This window comes from Ovis aries, chromosome 12 (assembly GCF_016772045.2).
Source record: "Ovis aries strain OAR_USU_Benz2616 breed Rambouillet chromosome 12, ARS-UI_Ramb_v3.0, whole genome shotgun sequence".
Taxonomy (NCBI): domain Eukaryota; kingdom Metazoa; phylum Chordata; class Mammalia; order Artiodactyla; family Bovidae; genus Ovis; species Ovis aries.
Window position 1 is genome coordinate 23467207 of NC_056065.1, and position 25996 is coordinate 23493202.

At 44.7% G+C, this 25996-nt stretch overlaps 1 protein-coding gene across 1 annotated transcript in view; it reads left to right on the forward strand.

Annotated features, from left to right (window-relative positions):
* MTARC2 (mitochondrial amidoxime reducing component 2) overlaps window positions 1-24804 on the forward strand; it is a 37000-nt gene extending 12196 nt beyond the window's left edge. Inside the window, exons 3-8 of the mRNA XM_012187922.5 lie at window positions 4825-4987; window positions 6357-6497; window positions 15697-15758; window positions 15847-15918; window positions 17045-17183; window positions 23934-24804. Of these exons, the coding sequence (XP_012043312.4) occupies window positions 4825-4987; window positions 6357-6497; window positions 15697-15758; window positions 15847-15918; window positions 17045-17171 (565 nt within the window). The 3' untranslated portion in view covers window positions 17172-17183; window positions 23934-24804. The remainder of the gene's footprint in view (window positions 1-4824; window positions 4988-6356; window positions 6498-15696; window positions 15759-15846; window positions 15919-17044; window positions 17184-23933) is intronic.
* The last annotated feature ends 1192 nt before the right edge of the window (window positions 24805-25996 follow it).

Genomic DNA, 25996 nt, shown 5'->3' on the forward strand with positions numbered 1-25996 from the left:
TTTTAAAGTTGATTTTTGATGGTGATTTGAGGTAGAAATTCAATTTGATTTTCTTATACAGTTATCAAGTGTTCCAGTATTTTATTGAACAATCCATTTGTTTCCCAGTGATCTATAGTGCCACCTGCATTGTGGCATCTGAAGATCTTTGTTGTCGTTGTCTGGTCGTAAAGTAATGTCCAGCTCTTGCAACCCCATGGACTGCAGCCTGCCAGGCTCCTTTGTCCATGGGATTTCCCAGGCAAGAATACTGGAGTGGGTTGCCATTTCCATGTCCAGGGGATCTTCCTGAGCCAGGGATTGAACCTGCATCTCCTGCTTCTTTATCACTGAACCACTTGCTTCTTTAGAAAGTGTCAGTTATTTTCTGAGCTCTCTCTCCTTTGCACTGGATTCTGTATCCATTCCTGATCCTATCCATCACTGTCTTAATTTCTTTAACTTTATATCTTGATATCGAGTAAGGTGAGTCTCCTCATTATTTTATCTTCCAAGTGTCTTGACTATCCTTGGACTTCACACTTTTATTTTTTAATCAATGGGACATTGTTATTGTTTTTATTTTTTTAGTCTCACTGTGTGGAAGGCAGGATCTTGGTTCTGCAACCAGGGATCGAACCCATTCACACTGTAGTGGAAGTGCAGAGTCCCAACCTCTGGACTGCCAGGGACTTTCTTCCTGCAGATTTTAGAATCAGCTTGTCAAATTCCGTGTAAAATCCTTTTGGGATTTTTTATTGGAATTGCATTGAATTTGAGGATCCATTTAGGGAAAATTGAAATGAATTTATTTATCTATTTCAAGAGTGCCTGATTCATAAAAGGCCCTTAAATAAATGATAGGTCTCACATCTTTAGTATCAGTGGCCTCCCTATCCATGAATGTGTTATCTTTTCTCCCTTATTTGTGTCTTATTTTATTTCTTTAACAAAATTTCATAATTTTCTCTATAATAGAATTGTACATCTCTTGTTAGATTGAGTCCTAGACATCTTATCTCTTTGTCCTATTTTAAGTGAGAATTAAATTTCTTTTTCTATTTGCATTTGATAGTTTTTATTCTTCGATCATTGGTGAAACTTTCCAGTAAAACTGCCTAGATTTTCTTTGTAAAAGTCCATTCAAGCTTTTATGTCTTCTCAAGTATTTTTAGTGAGTTATTTCGCTTTATAAATTAGTAGATCACTAACTTTGTTGTTCAGTTGCTCAGTCATGTCCGACTCTTTGTGACCCCATGGACTGCAGCGTGCCCGGCTTCCCTGTCTTTCACTACCTCCCAGAGTTTGCTCAAGCTCATGTCCATTGAGTCGAGGATGCCATCCAACCATCTCACCCTCTGTTGTCCCCTTTTCCTCCTGCCTTCCATCTTTCCCAGCATCAGGGTCTTTTCTAATGAGTTGGCTCTTTGCATCAAGTGACCGAAGTATTGGGGGTTCAGCTTCAGCACCAGTCCTTGCGATGAATATTCAGAGTTGATTTCCTTCAATCCTGAACTAAATTAGATTACTAACTAATGTAGTTCTGTTATGCTCACTCAGGGAGATGCGGTTCTTTTCTGTGAGGTGGTGATTATAGAACATCTCATTTGGACACATGAAGAAAGTGAACTTTTCATAAAATTCGGAGAGAATTGCAGGAGGTGGAATGACAGAAGGGTAGAGTCTTTAGCAGGGAGGGGAGGGAGGGAGGATTAGTGGGGGGGGGTAACTTTCAGGGGCACTGGATAATTAGTCTTCCCCTGCCCCGCTGGGTCCTCTCTGCTTCTCAGAGAGCCCACACTAGGCTCACCTGAGTGGGTGGAAGTGTGTGCCCTTACACAGGAGGGCTGTCCTGAAGGGGTTGAAGGGAGCGTTCAGCCCCGGGAGCATCTGTATGGATTAGTAGACTGGTGGAGGAGAGTTTTAGGGGAGAGGCTGAAGGCAGTGAGAGAGAGGACCATGAGAGGACCATGGGGTTGGAGCCAGGGGTTAGTCAGAGGCTGAACAGTGGCTCCAAGAAGAGGGTTTAGAGAGAAGGCAAAGGTCCAAGAAACTTCAGAACTGCATGGAGATTTGGCAGTAGGTGGGGTGAGTCTAGCCATCAGACAAGGTCTGTGGGCCTCAGGGAGCATCTTATGGTCCACCTCGGATTCCCTCACATCCATCACCCCAGGGGCCTTCAGACTGGAGGAGGCACTCACAGGGAAGTGCAAACACCTCCCGTGATACCTGAGGGCTAGGATCCCTTTAAGGGAGTCAGTTTCCAAATCCTTGAATATTATAGGTTCTCCCTCCAGCTGTGATATTACCTGCAGGGGGCAAATTCTCTTCTCCACCTCTCCTTGGTACGGATGAAAGGCTTGCCCATCCCTTTTCTTAGTCGAGAGCACTGCCCTGGGAGGGAAAAACCCGTAGGGGGCCCAGACAATAAAAGAATACTGGTATTGCTAAAGGAGAATGTTTCTAATGACGGGAGTAAAGTCATTCCACAAGATGGTGATTCAGTCTTTGTCTTACACTAAAATGAAGGCACGTCTAGTCAAATTGTTGCTGATAAATTATTAAAAACACTTTTAATGAATGATTACTAAATGCCAAAGATCACAGAAGGATTCAAAGGATGAGTGGAATTATTATAAATCAACTTCTTTCATTCCATCTGTGAAGACAGTAAATCCTAAGAGTTCTCATCATAAGAAAAAGGAACTTAAAAAAACATGAGATGAGGACTGCTAACTAAACTTGTGATCATTTCACAATGCATGTAAGTCAAGTCGTTATGCTTCATACCCTGAACGTATGCAGTGCTGTATGTCCATTATGTTTCAATAAAACTAGGAAAACATTTTTGTTTCCCTTTGGCTGCCCCAGGTGGCGTGTGAAACTTCTTCAACCGCAGTTGGAACCCATGCCTCCTACAGCAGAAGCATGGCGTCTTAACCACTGGACCACTGAGGGAGTCCTAGACTGAGAAAAAAATCGAAAATAATTTTTAAAACGTGGGCCAGAAAAGAAGTCCTTCAGTTCAGTTCAGTTCAGTTGCTCAGTCGTGTCCGACTCTGCGACCCCATGAACTGCAGCACGCCAGGCTTCCCTGTCCATCACCAACTCCCTGAGTCCACCCAAACTCATGTCCATCGAGTCAGTGATGCCATCCAACCATCTCATCCTCTGTCATCCCCTTCTCCTCCTGTCCTCAATCTTTCCCAGCATCAGGGTCTTTTCAAATGAGTCAGCTCTTTGCATCAGGTGGCCATAGTATTGGAGTTTCAGCTTCAACATCAGTCCTTCCAATGAACACCCAGGACTTAATCAAGTATTATTAAAAATAGTTTTTAAAAATAGCTGTCAAACTACCCTGGCATTTGAATTCCATTGCATGCTTTTAAAAGCATAATTTTATTTTATTTTAATATAATTTATATGTATTTATAATATTAAGGTATAACATATAAATTATGATATAATTTTACTTTAAATGTTAATATTTACAATTCAATGGAAATTTAATCTTTCATAACAAATTAAACTTATAAAAAATACAGATGGACCTAGAGAAAATCATACTAAGTATGTCAGACAGTCCAGTTCAGTCGCTCAGTCGTGTCCGGCTCTTTGTGACCCCGTGAACCGCAGACAGAGGAAGACAAATACTATATGCTATCACAAATATATGAAATCTAAAAAATAATACAAATGAATCTATATACAAAACAGAAACAGAATCACAGAAATAGAAAACAAACTTATTGTTTCCCAAGGGGAAAGTGAGGGAGAGAGGGAAAAATTAAGAGCATGAGATGAACAGATATGAGCAATGCATAAAATAGATAAGCAACAAGGATTTGCTACATAAAACAGGGACACACGCAGTGCATGCCTGCTCAGTCATGTCTGACTCTGTGACCCCCTGGACTGTAGCCTGTCAGGCTTCTCTGTCTATGGGCTTATCCAGATGACAATACTGAATTGCTTTGCCATTTCCTCCTCTAGGGGATCTTCCTTACCCAGGGATTGACAGGTGGACTCTTTATGGCTACTTGGGAAGCCCATAAAACAGGGAACTATATTCAATATCTTATATAAGTTGTAGTGGAAAATAACCTGAAAAAGTATATACATAACTCAATCATTTATATCTGAAATGAACACAATATTGTCAATCAACTATATTTCAGTTAAAAAAAAAGAAGAAAAGTTTACATGTCAACTTGCAATTCTGTGAGGGGTACATAGCTTTTTTGGGGGAAGAGAGTATATAGCTTTTATCTCTTGAGGCCGCTCAAGCAAAAAAATCCTTGAAGACCACTTCATTATCAGGTGGAACCTGTGTCCACCTTGTGAAGCAGGTAATATATTATTATTTCCGATTTGTAACTGAGACAGAAGGTCAGAGGAGTTTAATGATTTGCTAAAAGTCATAAGATTAGAGAGGGCAGAGTTCCAGTTTGAACCAGGTTTACCAGACTCCAAGTTCAGGGCACCTCTACCACACCATGGTCCCTCTCCCTTTCTGAAGCATCCTAAATCCTTGCGACTCAAAGTGTGGTCTGTGGACCAGCAGCCTAGGCATCCCGAAGCTTGTTAGGAATGCAGAGCATCAGGCTCCAGCCCCGCCTCTTGAAACAAAATCGGTATTTCAGCTTGTAACTGCATGAGTTATGAGCACCTGATGGGTTCTTCCCTGCTCCCTCCCGCTCTGCTTCTGCCCAGGTTTGGCCCACTGACCACTCACTGGTCTCCCAGGATAGTCAGATCCCAGCAGCCCAGCTCTTCCACCTTGACCCCACCACTCAGTGTGTTGAGGTGCGAACGTAACCCCCCTGCTCTCTGTGACTGTTCCAGGGTGTTTGGTCTTGACATCCAGGGCAGGGACTGCGGCGACGAGGCTGCTCAGTGGTTCACCAGCTTCTTGAAAACGGATGCTTTCAGGCTGGTTCAGTTTGAAAAGAGCATGAAGGCAAGAACATCACATGAAATTTTCCCTTCTTTGGACAAGAAGTACCAGGTGAGCTTGCAGGGAGCTGCCCTTCCCTTCCGGCTTCCTTCTGGGCCCACAGAGAGCCTCCCTTGGGGCCCCAGTTAGGAAGAACTGATGCTGAAGCTGAAGCTCCAATCCTTTGGCCATCTGATTAGAAGAACTGACTCACTGGAAAAGACGCTGATGCTGGGAAAGGTTGAAGGCAGGAGGAGAAGGGGATGACAGAGGATGAGATGGTGGGATGGCATCACCAACTCTCTGGACATGAGTTGGAGCAAGCTCCGGGAGTTGGTGATGGGACAGGGAAGCCTGGCGTGCTGCAGTCCCTGAGGTTGCAAGGAGTAGGACACGACTGAGCTACTGAACTGAACTGAACTAAGGGATGACCCAGGGGGGTACTGAGGGTGCTACCTGGACAGGTGAGGACAGAGAAGATGAGCTGGCAGGCCAAAGTGAAGTTTATGTGCTTGTGTGCTCAGTCATTCAGTCGTGCCCGACTCTTTGTGACCCCATGGACTATATATAGCCCATCAGGCTCCTCTGTCCATGAGGTTTTCTAAATCCAGGTCTTCTAAAATCACAGAAGCAGAGTTTATCCAAGTCCACCCTTCACAGCCAGTGGTGTGTGATCATTCCTGGTGTTTAAAAGGCACCTCACCTCCACTGAGTCAGCTGCAGCCCCCAAACCAAAGGCTTTGTGCAGTGAGATGAGGCTCAAAATCCATCTCCGGGTGTCTCTCCCCATGATCCCTGAACTACAAGTTCCTTGAATGCAGGGGGTTTTATCTGCTGTATTCATGCTATTTCCCCTCCTAGAACAGTGTCTGATGCATGCTGCTGCTGCTAAGTCACTTCAGTTGTGTCTGACTCTGTGCAACCCTATAGACGGCAGCCCACCAGGCTCCCCCGTTCCTCGGTTTCTCAAGGCAAGAACACTGGAGTGGGTTGCCATTTCCTTCTCCAATAGGTGGTGCTTAATAAATGCACGGGAGTGAATGGCGCAACTAAAGGAAACCAGGGCTAGAGCAGAGGCGATTGGCAGCAAATCCTTCCCCTGTCTGGTGATGGTGGTGGTGATGTGGCAGGGGACTCACTGCTGGGCGGGAGTGAGGAACAAGAGATGAGGCTGCAGGGTAGCCTTGGCCCTGCTGCTTTCTCTGTGTGGACAGGGAGCCCTATCTGCGGCCCGGGGGTGGGGGTGGGGACTGGGGTCAGGAACCCTGCTCCAGTGCTGATCTGGCCGTTTCCAAGCCCACAGAGTCACCTCTCCCTCCTGAACGCAGCTCTCCCCTTCTGCATTCTTGTGGGTTGGCTTCTGGGCTTCACCCAGCTTGGCAGCTGGGCTGAGCCTGTTCCATGGGCAGCGAGGGCTGACGGTCCTGTGTCCTTGGTGCAGGTGGCCTACCCGGACTGCAGCCCCGTCATGATCCTGTCGGAAGCCTCCCTGACTGATCTGAATACCAGGATGGAGAAGAAAGTGAAAATAGACAATTTCAGGCCAAATATCGTGGTGACAGGCTGCAGTGCTTTTGAGGAGGTAAGCGGCTCTCTGCTTTTATGCACAGTGTCTAGAGGTGCTCCCGAGTCAGCGCCAAGTCGGACTCTCTGAGGATGGCTAGGTTGGTGATTTGAGAGACTTGCCTGCGTCTTGCATGGAGTGGTTCACTTATTGCTGCCGCTATCTCCTTGCTGGCCTCAGGGGGGGCGCTGCTCACCCTTTACTGCTCAGGCCCCAAAGCCAGCAATTGGAACTCCCAAATTGTAGCACGTCTAGGTCTAGACTGGGACTTTCCTTGTGGGTCAGCGATAAAGAATTCGCCTGCAACGCAGGAGAGGCAGGTTTCATCTCTGGGTGGGGAAGATCCCCTGGAGAAAAAAGTTGCAACTGTCTCTAGTATTCTTGCCTGGGAAATTACTTGGACAGCGAAGCCTGGTAGGCTACAGTCCATGGGGTTGTAAAGAGTCAGATTGAGCAACTAAATAACAATGGATCTAGGCTAGAGTGTATTGATAGTTATAGCTCAAAGATAGCTACAGGGAAAAAAAGATGAAGAGAACAGCCCATTTTTGTACCTGTACCATCCAGGAGCACTGAAAGGTTTGAGACTTCTGAAAGCTCCAGACCCCAAAGTGGAGGCCAGGAGGATACAGGAGATTACTTGTAAACCTGGACCTGGAGACGTGTCACTCTGTGGCCTGAATTATCTCCCAGAGGACTCATATACTCTGCTGTGTGGTTGAAACTAGAGATTTTCACCCTCCAAAGACTCAGCCCCTTTTAGCCCTAAAAGGACAACCAACTACATCAACCAACTACTTGTAGCTGCGACCTGTATGTGAAATATATATAGTTGTATGTTGCTCTGTAATAACAAGTACTAGGAATCCTATTAAACGTCGGGATTATATTATAGAGCTTAACTTTATAAGCACTGGAAATTACAGCAACCATTGTTCATTGTTTACTGGGTGCCAGATACAGAATCAGTGGATGGCTTCGTGCAAATTTCTCTATTTGTTCCTTAGGACAGTGCTGTGAGGTCTGTACTATTTTCTCCTTTTTATGAAGTTTGCAGGTGTTACGCAACTTGTTAGGCATGGAAATAGTGGCTTTGGATTAGAACCCAGGACTGAGGAGTGGAGATCTTGATTCCAATTGAGAGATCCCAAGAAGCTAATTTTTAGAGGATCTTAAATACCTTCTCAATTCTTTCCTCCCTTGGTTGACCCCTGCATCTTTTTGTGTGAGTAAAATGTGCCCCATTTGCTGGTAAATATTATTCTTTAGGATAAACCTTTGCATGGAGGCTAGTATAAATCCTCATATACTCTTCATTTTATTTGATAATGAAAGCAATAACTAGGGTATACAGAAGTTGTCTACTTGGTGATATTATCCTGTTGTTTGTTATCTAATATCTTGAATCCCTCTCTACATTTGTTAAAATTTTTTAAAATTGATTTTAATTAAATTTTTTAATTAAAAATGATTTTTTTCAATTGACTGGCACTGTGGTCCATAATAAGAATCCTGGATACAGAGATGAAAAGATACAGACGCTGCCCTTCAGAATTTCCTGATAGGAGAGGAATGGCTGGGAGGCAATGGCAGGCCAGCATAAGGAAAGCTTTAATGCACGTACTTATCAGGGGCCAAGGTTGCTTAGAAGTGCCTTCACCTGCCTGGAGAAGAGAGGCGTGGGTGCAGAGAGGGGTCAGGTCAAGCTACCCAGGAGCTGTGCTGTGAAGTGTGATGTTGTGTGTGCTGGCGAGGGGGAGTGAGGGTCACGGTGGGTAAAGGAGGCCACCAGTTAGAAGGCCTAAAAGCAGCACAGGCTGTTACATTAAGGGTGCCTGGGATCATTTCAGAATCACAGGGACGCTGCCGGTAGAGGAGAAGTGGCATGAGGTGGCTGGACCTGGAGCTTGCTAGAGGCCACCATGCCGAGGAGGTTGGATTTTATTTTTTACAAATTAAAAAATCTTTTTTTTTGGCGGCACTAGATCTTCACTGTGGCAAAGGGCTTTCTCTAGTTGTAGCACACAGGCTTAGTTGCCCCATAGCATGTGGATCTTAGTTCCCAGAACCAGAGATTGAGCCCGTGTCCTCTGCATCACAATGTGGACGCTTAACCACTAGACTGCCAGGGAAGTGCCAGGAGTTTCGATTTTATATTGTGGACAAGGAAGGGTTGGTAATGATTTTGAATGAGGAAGTAATTATTATTTTCATGCACCCAACAAATATGGCCAAACTTCATGATATTGCGAGCTGCATTTTACCCTGGCAGCTCTCTAGAAAGTGCTTGGAAATTTAGGGAAACTGAGGCAGAAACATCCGTGCCATGCTTCGTCCCCAGAGGGAGATCAGCCCGCCTTACCTGAAACCTGCGTCAGAATTACGATCAGGCTTGTGACTGTGTTGGCAGCACCATCCTAGATGACTCTTGTGCAAACAGTGCCCAGGAAGGTGCTGATTTAGGAGGGGTGAGGGGCAAGGGTGTCACAGGGGGTGGGAGAAACACGAGTGCTGACATTCTCTGGGTATTAGCTGCCTGATGGAAGAGACTTGTTTTTCTCCCCAGGAATAACCCAGATTTGGTGTGTCCTGAAGTGGATACAATTTGAGGGGGCTCTTTAAGAGGAGAAAATAATGAAACTAAGATTAAGTGCAGGGTCTCAAAAGGGTCCAGAGCTTGAGGCTCAAGCTTCTTCAGAGACATTCCCGTAAACCTGCCTATTTCTCCCCTGTTCTGTTTTCCTGTGCTGATGAATAGAGGGTGCAGAAGTTGAGTCATTAGATACTTGTTAAACACAGAATGAAATGAGACTCAGTATTAATAATGCTGAAGACTGATCAGAGATTAGTCCATGAAGCAAAAATTCTTGCACAGGACTCCTGTAAAACTGGCCCATTCTTTGCTGAGACACTTTCTTATAGGGAATACATTTTTTCTTGATTTGTCTCCACTAAAGATATTAATTTTAGTATAAGACCTTGAACCAGAGGAAGAAGAAGAAAAGATACTCCCATTCCTGGCTAAAGAATTTGTGCTTGCCTGTAACTTGCCAACTAAGACTTTTTGGGTCACCTCTAACTTGTCAAACTGAACCGACAGCTGATGTAAGCCTAATTATATTTGCTTAGGCAATTTGAGTGGGTGGAGCCTTGTTTTTTCAGTTTAAAAAATGTTAAGTGACCTTGTACTCCCAAGTCCATTTGTTGTTTTTTTTCCTGCCTTGTGATAGGCTTACAGAAATAGTACATAAGGAAGAGGATTCTTATTTGAATAGAAGAGTCCTTTGGAAATGCATATTAAAAAATCTTTACTATAAAATGATGCTAATGGGGTTGATTTCTTTTCCTTTAAATTAGGAAGCCCAAGAGTTAAGGGCCTGATGCAGTAACCTGTCTACCTGGCACTATCTATAATCCTTTTTTAGCAGGACTTTGTTAAATATTAATGTAAAATTATAATGCACCTAAATATTTCATAGACCAACTAATAATAAACAGACAGCAAACCTAAGCATAGTGCAAAAATTCCGGCCATTATTTATTACAAAATCATAGAGCAGTAGGAGGATGCATTATGCAATATTTACTCTTTGGAACCCAAAGCACTTTGTACTTTTTCCATGTGATTCAGAATATTAAGCAGTTATTTTTAAAGCAGTTTCCTTTGGGCTGGTGTGGTATGCTTGAATTCTGGAAATGTGGAGCCATGAAGTTTAAAAAATAATAGAGTTGGGACTTCCCTAGTGGTCCAGTGGTTAGGAATCCGCCTTGCAATGCAGGGAACATGGGTTGGATCCCTGGTTGGGGAACTAAGATCCTTACATGCCCTGGAACAACTGAGCCCATGCCACAACTAGAGCGTCTGTGAGCCGCAACGAAAGATCTCCCATGATACAGAGAAGATCTTGATGCTGCAGCTGGGACCCTGCACAGCCAAATAAGTGAACATACAAATAAATATTTAAACAAAGTGATAAAATTGACCAGTGCTTCTTATCTCAGTGACCATTTCCCATCTATGCCTAGCCCCCCATATGTAGCCTCCCCTGGTATCAGCATCACTCACTTGGCATTTTTTAACCAAGCATGAATCTATACTGATATCATAATCACCCAAAGTCCATAGGTGGCCTTAGGGTTCACTCTCGGCGTTGTATGCATGTGGTCGACTATAGAGGCTCCCCTCATCACTTCATGGCATGCCTTGCAAATAGTGGTCTCTGTTCTCCTCCAGGGAGCTTTTATGACACCCCCACTTTGCGAGGGGACCTCGAAGGGCCTCAGGGAAATTAGTCTTGATTTAGAAAAGCCAACATGATGAGCACGAGGGAGACCCAAGTTATGGGTAGAGGAGCAGCCAGACATTCACGGTCCTTAAGAAGCTGTTGATGGGGCTACTGCCTTTACTTAAGGAGAGCTCCTATACCTTTGTTTTTTGATTGCATCTCAGTAACTTGAACTACTTGCCACAGAGACTTTCAGGGGCTGAGAAAGAGGGGGGGAAGTATGTGAGCTATAGCCTAGAGAGCTTCAGCTCCCCTTTTGCTGCTGTGTAGCCACTCTGCTGCTGCTGCTGCCGCTGCCAAGTCGCTTCAGTCGTGTCCAACTCTGTGCGACCCCAGAGATGGCAGCCCACCAGGCTCCCCTGTCCCTGGGATTCTCCAGGCAAGAACACTGGAGTGGGTTGCCATTTCCTTCTCCAATGCATGAAAGTGAAAAGTGAGAGTGAAGTCGCTCAGGCGTGTCCGACTTCGAGACCCCATGGACTGCAGTCTACCAGGCTCCTCCATCCATGGGATTTTCCAGGCAAGAGTACTGGAGTGGGGTGCCATTTCTTTCTCCAGGGGATCTTCCGCATCCAGGGACTGAACCTGTGTCTCTTTACCACTGAGTCACCTGGGAAGCGCGTTAAGAGCAGATTAAATGTCTTGTAAACTAGGAAATCTAACTGAACTTTTCAGGCTTCTCGCTTTATATGATAATCACGAGGTCGGCTTTACACAGCTATGTGGCTTTGATATATGAAATTCATCAGCACTTGTAAAAAGAAACGGAACGGAGACGTTCTGGGGAAGCTGGCAGGGTTCTGCACTGGCTGCCCGATGGGCTTGCATGCCTGTGCCCGCAGCGCCCTCGTGTGGCGAAGTGCGTCTAGTCTTGTTAGCTCCTTCCAGGCCCGGGCGCCAGAGACCCGTCACTTCCAGATACAGGAGCTGTATATTATATTATTTATATATATATATATATATATATAGTATTATTATTATACCCGCTGGGAGGTCACGGTTCTTCAGGAGGCGAGCCAGGCGCTATGACCGTCTTGCAGTGTTGCATTTGAACATTGCTCATCAAAAGTCGCGGCTAGACTCTAGAGATTCCATTTTACATGACTTGACTTAGCGAATGAACAGGAACAAAGGATTTTATATGATGTGGCCTTGCCTTTTACAAGAGTTATTACATAGTTCACTCCTTAATGAGTTGTTTGAAACTCAGAGTTTATTTCCACTGTTGCCTTAAAAAATAGTCACAACCTAGAAGCAGAGAATTATGCTTTATTCGGTGGGAATTTTTAGGACTTCAGATCCCAGAGACAGCATCTCAAGTGACCCTGAGGGAACTGCTCCTAGGAGACAGGGGTGGAGGTGGGGGTGGGGGGAGGTGTGTGTTCAGGTTGTATAGAAGTTTTCGATAAATGTCAGGTGGTCTGAACATTGAAAAATTATTGTTAATTAAGGGAGACCAGGTATCTCAGGTGGCCCTAGCAGTAAAGAACCCACCTGCCAGTGCAGGGGACATAAGTGACGTGGGTTCGATCCCTGGGTTGGGAAGATCCCCTGCAGGAGGAAATGGCAACCCACTCCAGTATTCTTGCCTGGAGAATCCCATGGACAGAGAAGCTTGGTGGGCTACAGTCCATGGGGTTGCAAAGAGTCGGACATGACTGAGCGACTAACACATACACGCGCGCGCGCACACACACACACACACACACACAGATATCTGAAGTTAAGGAATTTAGCCCTTTTTCTGCATTTGGGAAATTACAAGATTCTGGGCTCACTGACATCATTCCTTTCAAATGCATCTCAGCTCTCCGGGGCCAGTATCCTGCGTTTCTCTCCTCCCAGTCTCCCATCCTAACCCCCTCCCCCTTTCCGCACCCCCCTACTCTTCCCAGCTCCTTAATGCTGACCATGGGGAGTGGCTGAGGGCTGCCTGATAGCAGGTATTGTTTCTCCTGGGCGCCCTCTGGGCTCAGGAATTCACATTTGGAGGGCTGATGGCTATGACATCCTTGTTCTTTGATATGGCAGGAAACACTTCATTTCTTACATCATAGAGTTTCATAAATGGCAGTTGGGAACCCAAGGCATCCACAGAAACCCCCTTAGTCAGTCATATCCCGCAGAGATTTCCCAGTTGGGAAGACCCAGTAGGCACTGGACTTCCTTTTGTGCATTTGCTGCTGCTGCTGCTGCTAAGTCGCTTCAGTCGTGTCTGACTCTGTGTGACCCCATAGACGGCAGCCCACCAGGCTCCCCCGTCCCTGGGATTCTCCAGGCAAGAACGCTGGAGTGGGTTGCCAGCGCATTTGCTAAGTCTCCCCAATAGGCCTGGGGTGGGGAAGGGGTGGTCTAGTGTTCCCTGAAAGAGGTCCCTAGCATGATCACAGCCTGGTCATCAGCAGGGAAGGGGGGACATTACCTGCGAGGCCCCATTCCCCTCTCTGCCCTGCCTCCTGCAGGGAAGGACTAGTCTCCTCTCCTGTCTCCGGGGCAGTTTTATGGTGATGGATTAGTTTCCGGGTTGTCTTTAGCCAATCATTCTGACTCAGAGTCCTTCCTGGTGGTGCACGCCTTGTTCAGCCAAGATGGATGCAGAGAGAAGGATTCTGGGAGGTGGTTGGACATGCGGTGTCTCCTTTTGACCTTTCCTGAACTCTTCCTGTTGGTGGTGGCTTATTAGTTTCGTGATCCTTACCAGGACCTCCTGTTGTAAAACAACTCATGCAAATGGTTACTGTGGTGCCTGGCCAGGGTGGGCGATTTCAGCCAGAGTGCTACCCCTAACACATCTAGTTATAGACACTATTGGTGTATGGAGCCTAGAGTGAGGCCCTATCCCCTGATGCCTCCCTTGCCTCCCTTGGGGCCTGGACAAAGGGTTGGCTTGTGAAATTCAGGCTTTACAGATGGCTTTCAGGCCTGTAACATATCCTCCTCATATGTGTGTGTGTGTGTGTGTGTGTGTGTGTGTGTGTGTGTGTATGTGAATGCGTGTATGTATGTGTGTATATATATTTGTTTATGGGCTTACCTTGTGGCTCAGCTGGTAAAGAATCCGCCTGCAATTTGGGAAACCTGGGTTCGATCTCTGGGTTGGGAAGATCCCCTGGAGAAAGGAAAGGCTACCCACTCCAGTATTCTGACCTGGAGAATTCCAAGGACTGTGTATAGTCCATGGGCTTGCAAAGAGTCAGACACGACTGAGCGACTTTCACTTTCATGTATGTATATATACTGTAATTAATACAACCTCCATATTTATGTGTTTATATGTATGTATGTATACTTGTGTACATGTGTACAGATAGATAGGTATATAGATGTATGTGCGTGCCCAGTCGTGTCTGATTCTGCAGTCCTGTGATCTGTAGTCCGCCAGGCTCCTCTGTCCACGGAAAATTCTCCATGCAGGAATACTGGAGTGGCTAACCATTTTCTACTCCAGGTGGTATCAGTTCAGTTCAGTTCAGTCGGTCAGTTGTGTCCAACTCTTTGAGACCCCACGGACTGTAGCATGTCAGGCCTCCCTGTCCATCACCAACTCCCAAATATGAATGGCCAAAAAAATGATACATGCAAAAGAAAAAAGAAACACAAGCTGACTCCTGTCATAATCATTCCACTCAGTTTGACTCTTCAGTTCAGTTCAGTCGCTCAGTTGTGTTAAACTTGGCGACCCCATGGACTGTAACACCCCAGGCTTCCCTGTCCATCACCAACTCCCAGAGTTTACTCAGACTCATGTCCGTTGAGTCAGTGATGCCATCCAACCATCTCATCTTCTGTCGTCCCCTTCTCCTCTGGCCTTCAATCTTTGCCAGCATCAGGGTCTTTTCCAGTGAGTCTGTTCTTTGCATTGGGTGACCAAAGTATTCGAGTTTCAGCTTCAGCATCAGTCCTTCCAATGAATATTCAGGACTGATCTCCTTTAGGATGGACTGGTTGGATCTCCTTGCTGTCCGAGGGACTCTCAAGACTCTTCTCCAACACCACAGTTCAAAAGCATCGATTCTTCGGCGCTCATCTTTCTTTATAGTCCAACTCTCACATCCATACACGACTACTAGAAAAACCATAGCTTTGACTAGACAGACCTATACCAAGTGGTATAGACATGGAGTTAGTTAAAAGCTGGGTGGTTAAAAGCCCTGCTTCAGAATAAGAAAAGTTTTCAAACCTAGCCACTGTGACCCTGAAAATATTTTGTAAACTTTCTCTGCCTCTGTAGCTTTGTGTAAAAATGGGACCATATTAATTCCTCCCCCAGTCATGAGGTTTGAAGGAAATCCCAAGGCAGACATTGGCTAGACCTACCACGATTTAAGATCGGTAAAACAGGCAGGGCAATTGGCTGAGGCTGGTCAGGACCAGCGGTGGTGCTGAATGGGTGCATCTTAGAACCGACTTCTCTTGGGCCATGTTCCACTCATCAAAGAACCCTCAGATTGTAACTTGGCTTCCATTGCAGCTTAACAACAGGAAAGAGTGGGCAGTCATGCAGGCTTTCCACTTCTCATTATACATCATTAACTGGACCTGGAGTTGCTTGATGGTTCTCATGGCAACCTGGCCCCTGGAGAAGATGCATTTTGTTGTACTGACAGAGGCAGGCTTCTGAGGCCCAGTCAAGAACTGTGTCCTGGAACTTCCTTGTCCGTCCAGTGGTTAACACCCCATGCTTCCAGTGCAGGGGGTGAGGGCTTGATCCCTGGTTGGGGAACTAAGATTTTATGTGCTGTGTGATGCAGCCAAAAAAAAAAAAACACCTCTGCATCCCACACCCTCCTTCCTTTGAGTCCTTTCTGGGGTACTTTGTAGCATCCTCTTGTACTCTGTTCTTCTGCTAGCTTCATAGGACCAGCCGAATAAGGCTGGAATAAGGCTGGATGGAGCCTTAATTTAAAAGACACTGTCTCCTTTTCTCCTAGGACACTTGGGATGAACTTCTCATTGGCAATGTAGAAATGAAAAAGATTTTGGCTTGCCCCAGGTAAGGAGTCTTGTGAGACTGGACCTCTGGGGTGTGGCAGGGTCACCGGTTCTTAACTGTCCTCTGACCCTTCGTTATTGTGTTACAGGTGCATTATGACCACAGTGGACCCAGATACTGGAGTGATTGACAGGAAGGAGCCACTCGAAACCCTGAAGAGGTAGAACGTCAATGTGTCTGGTGTATTTTATATTATCCCCAGCCTCGAACCACTTGTGGCTACAGGTGCCCTGTCTGGGCACCTTCGTGCCTTCTGGTTCTTTGTGTCTGTTATTAATGTCAGTGAGTATTTGTTGCCTCTTTTTTTTTTTTTTCCTAGATGACTCTTGTAGAGTTTTGGATAAATGTTCAATTGTATGATTCCACACTTTGAAATTTTCATCTCTCTGACTTCAGTTTTTAATAAGCTTTACACATCTATTTCCAAATTAAGACCTTGTTTGCAACTCTCATTTATTAGAATCAGTAGCAGGAGGATGAGAATAATTGAGTTGTATGATGAAATAGTTGAAAAGGGGAATGAAATGAGTTGTCTGAGTTTGTTTATTCAAGAGCTTCTTTTGAGTTAGGGTGTTTTGTTACTTATAGAATTTTGGCCGACTTTTGTTCTCAATATAGCATGTGTTTTTAAACTTAAATTAACTTTTTCTGGAAGTTGTATCTGTTCTGTTTCCCTTTCCTCTGGTTTTGTGTGTGTGTGTGTGTGTGTGTGTGTGTGTGTGTGTGTGTGTTTCTAATGGATTTAAGTTCCAGAGGAGATTACTTCTTAAAGCCTTCAGATTGGCAATTCTATTTTGTTTTTTATTTTTTAAGACCCAGTGAAATGATTATTTTCTCTTTAGACAAGCCTTAAAAAAAATTAAGCTCAGTAACAGCCCAGCCCACCTGCCAACAGCACCTCTGCTTCAGTTTTATCAAAGACCCCAGGTCTGGACTTATAACCGTGGAGGGGCAGAAAGCCTGGAGTTCAGGGCAGGTCCACTGTGAGACTGCATGAGCACTGATTTCCCATGTTTGTGCACATGCAAACACAGTATTTTAAGTGACACGTACAAGTTTTTCATTGGGACTTCAAACCAAAGCCATAGAAAAATTGTTTAGACTCTCAGGATATTCTAGAAAAACGAGGTTTATTTGAAGTTTGACTTACCCAGACTTCTCTGTCCACATTTCAGAAAAGGTTTGCTAGTTATTTATAGAGAAGCTGAGCATGAAAGCTGAATTCCGTTGAGAGCACCTAGATTATTCCCTTCTTGTGCCTGAGGGTGAATTTTTGCTTCTTTCAGTTACCGCCTGTGTGATCCTTCTGAGAAGTCAATTTACAAGTCGTCCCCACTGTTTGGAATCTATTATTCGGTGGAAAAAATTGGAAGCCTGAAAGTTGGTGACCCCGTGTACCAGATGGTGCTGTGACAGAACCACCAGGTAAAGGGCAGTCTTTGCTTCTGGAGTGCAGTGCCTTCGAGCCAGGGCCACATTTTCTTGTATGGAGATGTTTTTCTGTTCTGCTGCTATAACTCCTGGGAGAATGAGCAGTTTCTGTTCTTATCTGTGGAGCTGGAAAATGCCCTTTATTTATTTGTTTTGAACAAATGTTCTTTTTAAAAATATTTATTTATTTGGCTGTACCAGATCTTAGTTGCAGCCTGCAGGATCTTTAGTTGTGGCATGTGGGAATTAGTTCCCTGACCAGGGATTGACGTATCTTGGATTTGATCAAGTATAGTAAATACTACAGAAAAGCTTGTGAAATTCCCAAGTTCTTACCATTTCTAAAAGCATCTGGGGAAAGTGGGCTCAAGCCTGAGTTATCTAACTTGACCTGATTCTGTGTCCCTGCTGGTCAGGCCACCATTGACTGGACCCGGATTGATGTCTGAGCCAACATCTTTCACATGTTGTCTGCATTTGACGAAACCAATGGTCTCAGAGGTACCTTAGCAAACAGGGGTCCACTGTATTCAGTTCAGTTCAGTCACTCAGTCGTGTCCAACTCTTTGCAACCCCATGGACTGCAGCATGGCAGGCTTTCCTGTCCATCACAAACACCTGGACTTGGCTCAAACTCATGTCCATTGAGTCAGTGATGCCATCCAACCATCTCATCCTCTGTTGTCCCCTTCTCCCTCCTGCCTTCAGTCTTTCCCAGCATCAGGGTCTTTTCAAATGAGTCAGTTCTTTGCATCAGGTGGCCAAAGTATTGGCGTTTCAGCTTCAGCATCAGTCCTTCCAATGAATATTCAGGACTGATTTCCTTTAAGATGGACTGGTTGGATCTCCTTGCAGTCCAAGGGACTCTCAAAAGCCTTCTCCAACACCAGAGTTCAAAAGAATCAAATCTTCGGCACTCAGCTTTCTTTATGGTCCAACTTTCACATCCATACATGACTACTGGAAAAACCATAGCTTTGACTAGATGGACCTTGTTGGCAAAGGAGTATCTCTGCTTTTTAATATGCTGTCTAGGTTTGTCATAGCTTTTCTTCCAAGGATCAAGCATCATTTAATTTCATGGCTGCAGTCACCGTCTGCAGTGATTTTGGAGCCCCCCAAAATAAAGTCTGTCACTGTTTTCATTGTTTACCTGTTTGCCATGAAGTGATGGGACCAGATGCCATGATCTTAGTTTTTTGAATGTTGAATTTTAAGCCAGCTTTTTTTACTCTCCTCTTTCACTTTCATCAAGAGGACCTTTAGTTCCTGTTCGCTTTCTGCCCTAAGGGTGGTGTCATCTGCATATCTGAGGTTAGTAATATTTCTCCTGGCAATCTTGATTCCAGCTTGAGCTTCATCCAGTCTAACATTTTGCATGATGTACTCTGCATATAAGTTAAATAAGCAAGGTGAAAATACACAGCCTGATGTACTTCTTTCCCAGTTTGAAACCAGTCCATTGTTCCATGTCAGGTTCTAACTGTTGCTTCTTGACCTGCATACAGATTTCTCAGGAGGCAAATAAGGTGGCCTGGTATTCCCATCTCTTGAAGAACTTTCCGCAGTTTGTTGTGATCCACACAGTCAAAGGCTTTGGCATAGTCGATAAAGCAGAAGTAGATGTATTTCTGTAATTCTCTTGCTTGTTCTATGATCCAGTGGATGTTAGCAATTTGATCTCTGGTTCCTCTACCTTTTCTAAATCCAGCTTGAACATGTGGAAGTTCACGGTTCATGTACTGTTGAAGCCTGGCTCAGAGAATTTTGAGCATTACTTTGCTGGCATGTGAGATGAGTGCAACTGAGCGGCAGTTTGAGCATTCTTTGGCATTGCCTTTCTTTGGGATTGAAATGAAAACTGACCTTTTCCAGTCCTGTGGCCACTGCTGAGTTTTCCAAATTTGCTGGCATATTGAGTGCAGCACTTTCGCAGTATCATCTTTTAGGATTTGTAATAGCTCAGCTAGAATTCCATCACCTCCACTAGCTTTGTCTTTAGTGATGGTAAGGCCCAGTTGACTTCACACTGCAGGATGTCTGGCTCTAGGTGAGTGATAACACCATGTGATTGTCTGGGTCATGAAGATCTTTTTTGTGTAGTTCTTCTCTGTATTCTTGCCACCTCTTCTTAATATTTGACTTCCCTAGTGGCTCAGATGGTAAAGAGGCCACCTGCAATGTGGAAGACCTGGGTTTGATCCCTGGGTTGGGAAGATCCCCTGGAGGAGGAAATGGCAACCTATTCCAGTATTCTTGCCTGGAGAATCCCATGGATAGAGGAACCTGTGGGCTGCAGTGCATGGGGTCACAAAGAGTTTTGGACATGACTGAGCGACTAAGTACAGCACACTTCTTAGTATCTTCTGCTTCTGTTAGGCCCGTACTGTTTCTCTCCTTTATTGTGCCCATCTTTGCATGAAATGTTCCCTTCGTGTCTCTAATTTTCTTGAAGAGATCTTGAGTCTTTCCAATTCTGTTGTTTTCCTCTATTTCTTTGCATTGGTCACTGAGGAAGGCGTTCTTATATCTCCTTGCTATTCTTTGGAACTCTGCATTCAGATGGTATATCTTTCCTTTTCTCCTTTGCGCTTCGCTTCTCTTCTTTTCTCAGCTATTGGTAAGGCCTCCTCAGACAACCATTTTGCCTTTTTGCATTTCTTCTTGGGGATGGTTTTGATCACAGCTTCCTATACAATGTTAAAACCTCTGTCCATAGTTCTTCAGACATTCTATCTATCAGATCTAATCCCTTGAACCTATTTTTCATTGCCACTGTATAATCATAAAAGATTTGATTTAGGTCATACCTGAATGGTCTAGTGGTTTTCTCTATTTTCTTCAATTCAAGTCTGAGTTTTGCAATAAGGAGTTCATGATATGAGCCACAGTCAGCTCCCAGTCTTGTTTTTCCTGACTGTATAGAGTGTCTCTTTGTATCTTTGGCTGCAAAGAATATAATCAATCTGATTTCGGTGTTGACCATCTGGTGATGTCCATGTGTAGAGTCTTCTCTTGTGTTGTTGGAAGAGGGTGTTTGCTATGACCAGTGCGTTCTCTTGGCAGAACTCTATTAGCCTTTGCCCTGCTTCATTCCGTATTCCAAGTCCAAATTTGCCTGCTACTCCAGGTATCTCTTGACTTTCTACTTTTCCTTTCCAGTCCCCTGTGATGAAAAGGTCATCTTTTTTTGGTGTTAGTTCTAGAAGGTCTTGAAGGTCTTCAATGAACCATCAACTTCAGTTTCTTCAGCATTAGTGGGTGGGGTATAGACTTGGATTGCTGTGATATTGAATGGTTTGCTTGGAAACGAACAGAGATCATTCTTTCGTTTTTGAGATTGCACCCAAGTACTGAATTTCAGACTCTTGTTGACTATGAGGGCTACTCCATTTCTTCTTGCCCACAGTAGTAGATATAATGGTCATCTGAATTAAATTCACCCATTCCGGTCCATTTTAGGTCACTGATTCCTAAAATGTCAACGTTCACTCTTGTCATCTCCTGTTTGACCACTTCCAGTTTACCTTGATTCATGGACCTAACAATCCAGGTTCCTATGCAATACTGTTCTTTATAGCATCAGACTTTACTTCCATCACCAGTCACATCCACAGCTGGGTGTTGTTTTTGCTTTGGCTCCGTCTCTTCATTCTTTCTGAAGTTATTTCTCCACTGATCTTCAGTAGCATAGCAGGTACCTACTGACCCAGCCAGCTCATCTTTTGTGTCATATCTTTTTGCCTTTTCATACTGTTCACGGGGCAAGAATACTAAAGTGGTTTGCCATTCCTTTCTCCAGTGGACCATGTTTTGTCAGAACTCTCCACCATGACCTGTCCAGCTTGGGTGGCCCTACATGGCATGGCTCATAGTTTCATTGAGTTAGACAAGCCTGTGATCCAAGTGGTCCGTTTGGTTAGTTTTCTCTAATTTTGGTTTCCATTTTATCTGCCCTCTGGTGGATACTCCACTGTATTGCTCAGTCTCAAATCCCCTCAAAATCAGATCCTTTTGTGTTGCAGTGGTTGGAAGCAAGGAACACCCATGTTTTGCTCACACCCAGCTGTTTCCAGTTGTCTTCACTCCCAGGAGACCTTGTGTTAGTGAGCGAGCCTAAGATAACATGTTACCTTTTCCAGTCCTTGTAGGGTCTCCATAAGGTAGATGTGATAATCAGCATTTCAAAGGGCAATAAACAAAGACTCAGGTCAACTAAGAGGACACGTGAAGCCTGTTAAAGGTTTTTAAGGGAATTCCCTGGTGGTCCAGTGGTTAAACATCTGCTGTGCAATGTAGGGGACTCGAGTTCTATCCCTGGTCAGGGAACTAAGATCCCACAAGCTGCAGAGCTGAACTGAGCCCACGTGCCATAACTACAGAATCCGTGAGCTACACGGATGAAATATCCTGCCTGCCGCAACTAAAGCCTGACAGCCAAATAAATATGTTAACAAACGGTGCTTTTGGAAGGTCTTTCTGAGAGCTGTGTGTGGGATGGACTGGAAGCGGGAAAGAGAGGAAAGGTCAGGCAGGTGTGACAGAATGTGGCTTAACTGGGGTGGAGGCCACAGGCACAGAAGGCAGTGTGGAGAGCCCAGGTTGTCAGCATGCCACAGGTGCTGTTTGACCTTTGGTCCTAAGTTCCCTTTTAGCTTTTTCATCACCGCTCCCCTGCACAAACCCCGAGTACTTCCTGATGGCTGTCTCCTGCTTCTTTGCTCTGAACATGCTTTCACTTCAAGAGGGTTAAGTGTCAGCCCCTCAGAGTCCCACCTGGGGAACATGGTATCTAGTCATCCCTACTGCCTACCCCTCAATGGCACCAAGGGCTTCCTGTCTGGTGGGCATTTCTGTTGGGCTTTAAAAACAATAACCTTGCCCCTTTACTTTGATGGTGAGCCTACTATGGTTTCTGATTCTGGAGGGTCTTCTTTTTCCAACAGGTTGATTAAAGCCGTTAAAAAAATAGCTGTTACTACTTGCACAAGGGTTACTTGAGTTGGTTTTTTTGGTCCTTTTAAAATGCAATTATACAGAAGTTTATCTGTTCCATTATAAATGCAATTCATGATCATCACAGCAAATGTTGAAGACATCAGAAATGTAGAAGAAAGAATCGCCCATTGTTACTGTTTGTAAATTTTATTTTATTTTATTTTATTTTTGTCGTTTGTTTAAGGTAGCCATGATCTATATGATATATCATGATCTGTATGATAGAATCATATATATCATATATAATGCAAATATTTATTGTACAAATGTGTATCTGTTGACTAAAGAAAAATGCACAGCCTAAAAGTTGTGAGTGAAGCCTTATTGGAGGATCTTACTGAGGGCTATAACCTGGGAGACAGCCTCTCAGATAGCTCTGAGGAACTGCTCCAAAGAGGTAAGGGAGGAGTCGGACATGTGGAGGAGTCAGTAATCCAAGGATTACTACTAATCACAAAGAATAGAAACCTCAAGTTAATGATTTTAGTACTTTTCTTTGTTTGAGAAGATTCAGGAATCTGAGTTCATTGAAATCATTCCTTAGATATGCATCGTAGCTATCTAGGGCCAGTGTCTAAAGCACAGAATGCTCTTTTTCTCCATCCTGAATTGCCCTCAGGGCACACCTTCCTTGGGCAGCTGCAAGGACTGATGGCTTGATTCTTGTAAAACTGGGTTGATGGGCAACATTTTTTGTTTACTGAAAGGGCAGGCAGCATTTCCTGTCCACATACCGCATGTCACACATATACATGTATATCTATGAACTATGAGCTTATAAGGAGAAGGCAATGGCAACCCACTCCAGTACTCTTGCCTGGAAAATCCCATGGACGGAGGAGCCTGGTGGGCTGCAGTCCATGGGGTTGCTAAGAGTCGGACACGACTGAGCTACTTCACTTTCACTTTTCACTTTCATGCATTGGAGAAGGAAATGGCAACCCACTCCAGTGTTCTTGCCTGGAGAATCCCAGGGACAGGGGAGCCTGGTGGGCTGCCATCTGTGGGGTTGCACAGAGTCAGCAGCATGAGCTTGTAAACATGTATCCAGAAATTATAAAGCATGTATCATAAGCACTTGCATAGTCCTCCAGCCTGTTCAAAGGTCATTTTTGATGGCTTCCAAATGTTACATGACACTTTGTAAAGACCGCTTTATGCTATTTGACACTCAGGCTATAACCCAATTTTGTTACCAGTAAAAGTCTAGTAGACACAGTTGTGGCTTCCCAGGTGGTAAAGAATCCGCCTGCCAATGCAGGAGACACGAAGATGCGGGTTCAGTCCCTGGGTTGGGAAGATCCCCTGGAGAAGCGAATGGCAGCCCACTCCAGTATTCTTGTCTGGAGAATCCCATGGACTGAGGAGCCTGGGGGGCTACAGTCCCTGGGGTAGCAAAGACTCGGATAGGACTGAGTGACTGCGTACATACACACTGTTGTATACAGAGCATTGTAAGATTATGTTTCTATAAGTCAGATTTCTAAAGCAGAATTATTGACTTGTGGAGTATAGGCATTTTTTCAGCATTTTGACCAATTGCTTTTAAAATGATTCTTCCCACCCGCCCCCAACTTGCTATGTGAGAAAGATCCTTGGCCCTGGCCTTTGCCAGGGTCATTTGGTGCAGGACACACTTTATATTTCCTGCATTTTAACCTTAATAAGTGACTGGTTTGTGCATGTTTGAATTATTTATGACTGGTAAGAGAAAAAAATAATCAGAGATTCTTACAATTTATTCAGATTTCAGCAGCTGAGAGGCATTGATCAGCACTTTTATGGCCGCAGCAGCACCACTCTCTGGGCAAATCCTTATTACCCAGCCGGTAATTTCATCCTGGAAATGAACCTCTTTTTGGAGTTACGAACGTTCTGAGTTAATACAAGGAAAGTATTAAAGGTGATTTGGGAATAAGAACGCATACAGATTTTAGGTAATGAAGACTTTTAAAATAAATACAATTATCCATAAAATTATTTGGAATGTGATGGTAGCTATTACACTTCTTCAGTCTCTGACATTAATACTGATGAGTAAAGAAAGTTGAAAGAATCAACTGAAAAGCTACAATTTTCTTCTGAATGTTTATATTTTATTGTGCATTGTTGTGTATTTTAGGAAAAATGGGAAACAAAAGGTTGCCAGTGTGCCTTAACACGTTAACACACAAATCCATCTTATTGGGTTTTACATTGCCATTGAATCTTGTTGAGTTTTGCTCATGTGGTTTCGTCCCCACCATTATGGAATTGTGTTGTATTTGAAATGGAAATTATTCTGCAGACTTTGTTTCTTTATTTGATTATGCCTCTGTTAAGCCATGTAAAAGTAATTGTAACTGACAGGGACAGGCAGTACAAATTCCAAGTATGATAAAGAAGAGAAGGGGATTTGAAAGCAAAAGGAATTTTGAGAATAACAACAGGAGGAAGGAATCATGAACCTGTTTTTTTTTTTTTTTAGATGCAAGTAATTTTTGAACTATTCTGGTATAACTAAACAAGAGTTCTCACTGATGTAACATGTGAATGAATGAACTCACCTATGACTGAACTGAACCGAACTGAACTGAATATCGTTGAATATATTGAATAAATGTGATTCTCAATTGTACTTTTTCTTTGGTATTTCTTTTTAAAAATACTTATCTATTTATTTATTTTTGGCTGTGTTGGGTCTTAGTTTCAGCATCCAGTGTGTGGACTTTTCTGTAGCTGCAGCACCCCGGCTTAGCTGCCCCTGCTACATGTGGGATCTTAGTTCCCCTACCAGGGATCAAACCCATATCCCCTGCACTAGCAGGTGGATTCTCAACCACTGAGCCACCAGGAAAGTCTCAAACATGGCCTGATTTGTGGCAAGAGCCCGACGTCAGTGCCTTACAAGGATTTGTTGTTATTGTTCAGTCGCTAAGTCATGTCCCACTCTTTGTGACCCCATGGACTGCAGCACCCCAGGCTTCCCCATCCTTCACCACCTCCCTGAGTTTGCTCAAACTCATGTCCACTGAGTGAGTGATGCCATCCAACCATCTCATCCGCTGCTGCCCCTTCTCTTGCCTTAAATCTTTCCCAGCATCAGGGTCTCTTCCAGTGAGTCAGGTCTTCTGTAAAAGGTCGCCAAAGTATTGGAGCTTCAGCTTCAGCATCAGTCCTTCCAATGAATATTCAGGGTTGATTTTCTTTGGGATTGACTGGTTTGTTCTTGCTGTCCAAGGGACTCTCAAGAGTCTTCTGCACCACAATTCGAAAGGATTATCGAGGACATCCCCTGCTGCCTTGAAGAAGCCTCGGGACCTTGTGCCGGTATCCTCTGTCGTAGCCGGGGTTCCTGGCAAGAGCAGCTGCATCTCTGAGGCTTTGTGCCTGGAGGAGCCAACCAAGTGTGCAGTCCTATAGAGGGCAGTCTCTGCTCGGCTTTGCTGTTCGGAGCTGCCGGCTGCGGCCCTGAATACCTGGGCTTGCAGGTCCTGAGACCCTGGTAGCCTGTCTCGCCCTCAGATTCCCACCCGCCCAAAGCTCCCCGGCCCCAGAGCCCGCAGATGAGGAGAGTGGCTGAAGGCAGCCGGGCACCCTGCGAAGGCCACCGGGTGCCCGTTGCTCCCTATTCCCAAGAGAGGTATCTGCCGGCTGCCTGATGCGTCCTGCGAACTTTAAAAAAAATTTAGGTTAAATAAACAACCCACAAATACGTAAATAAAATGGTCACTTGTAGCGATCACGGGGGAGGGTACCTCGCTTTGCAGCCTTAGGCGGCGGAAGTGGAGGAAGCGGTGCCTCCCACCCGCAGCTCCCCCGGGCCACCC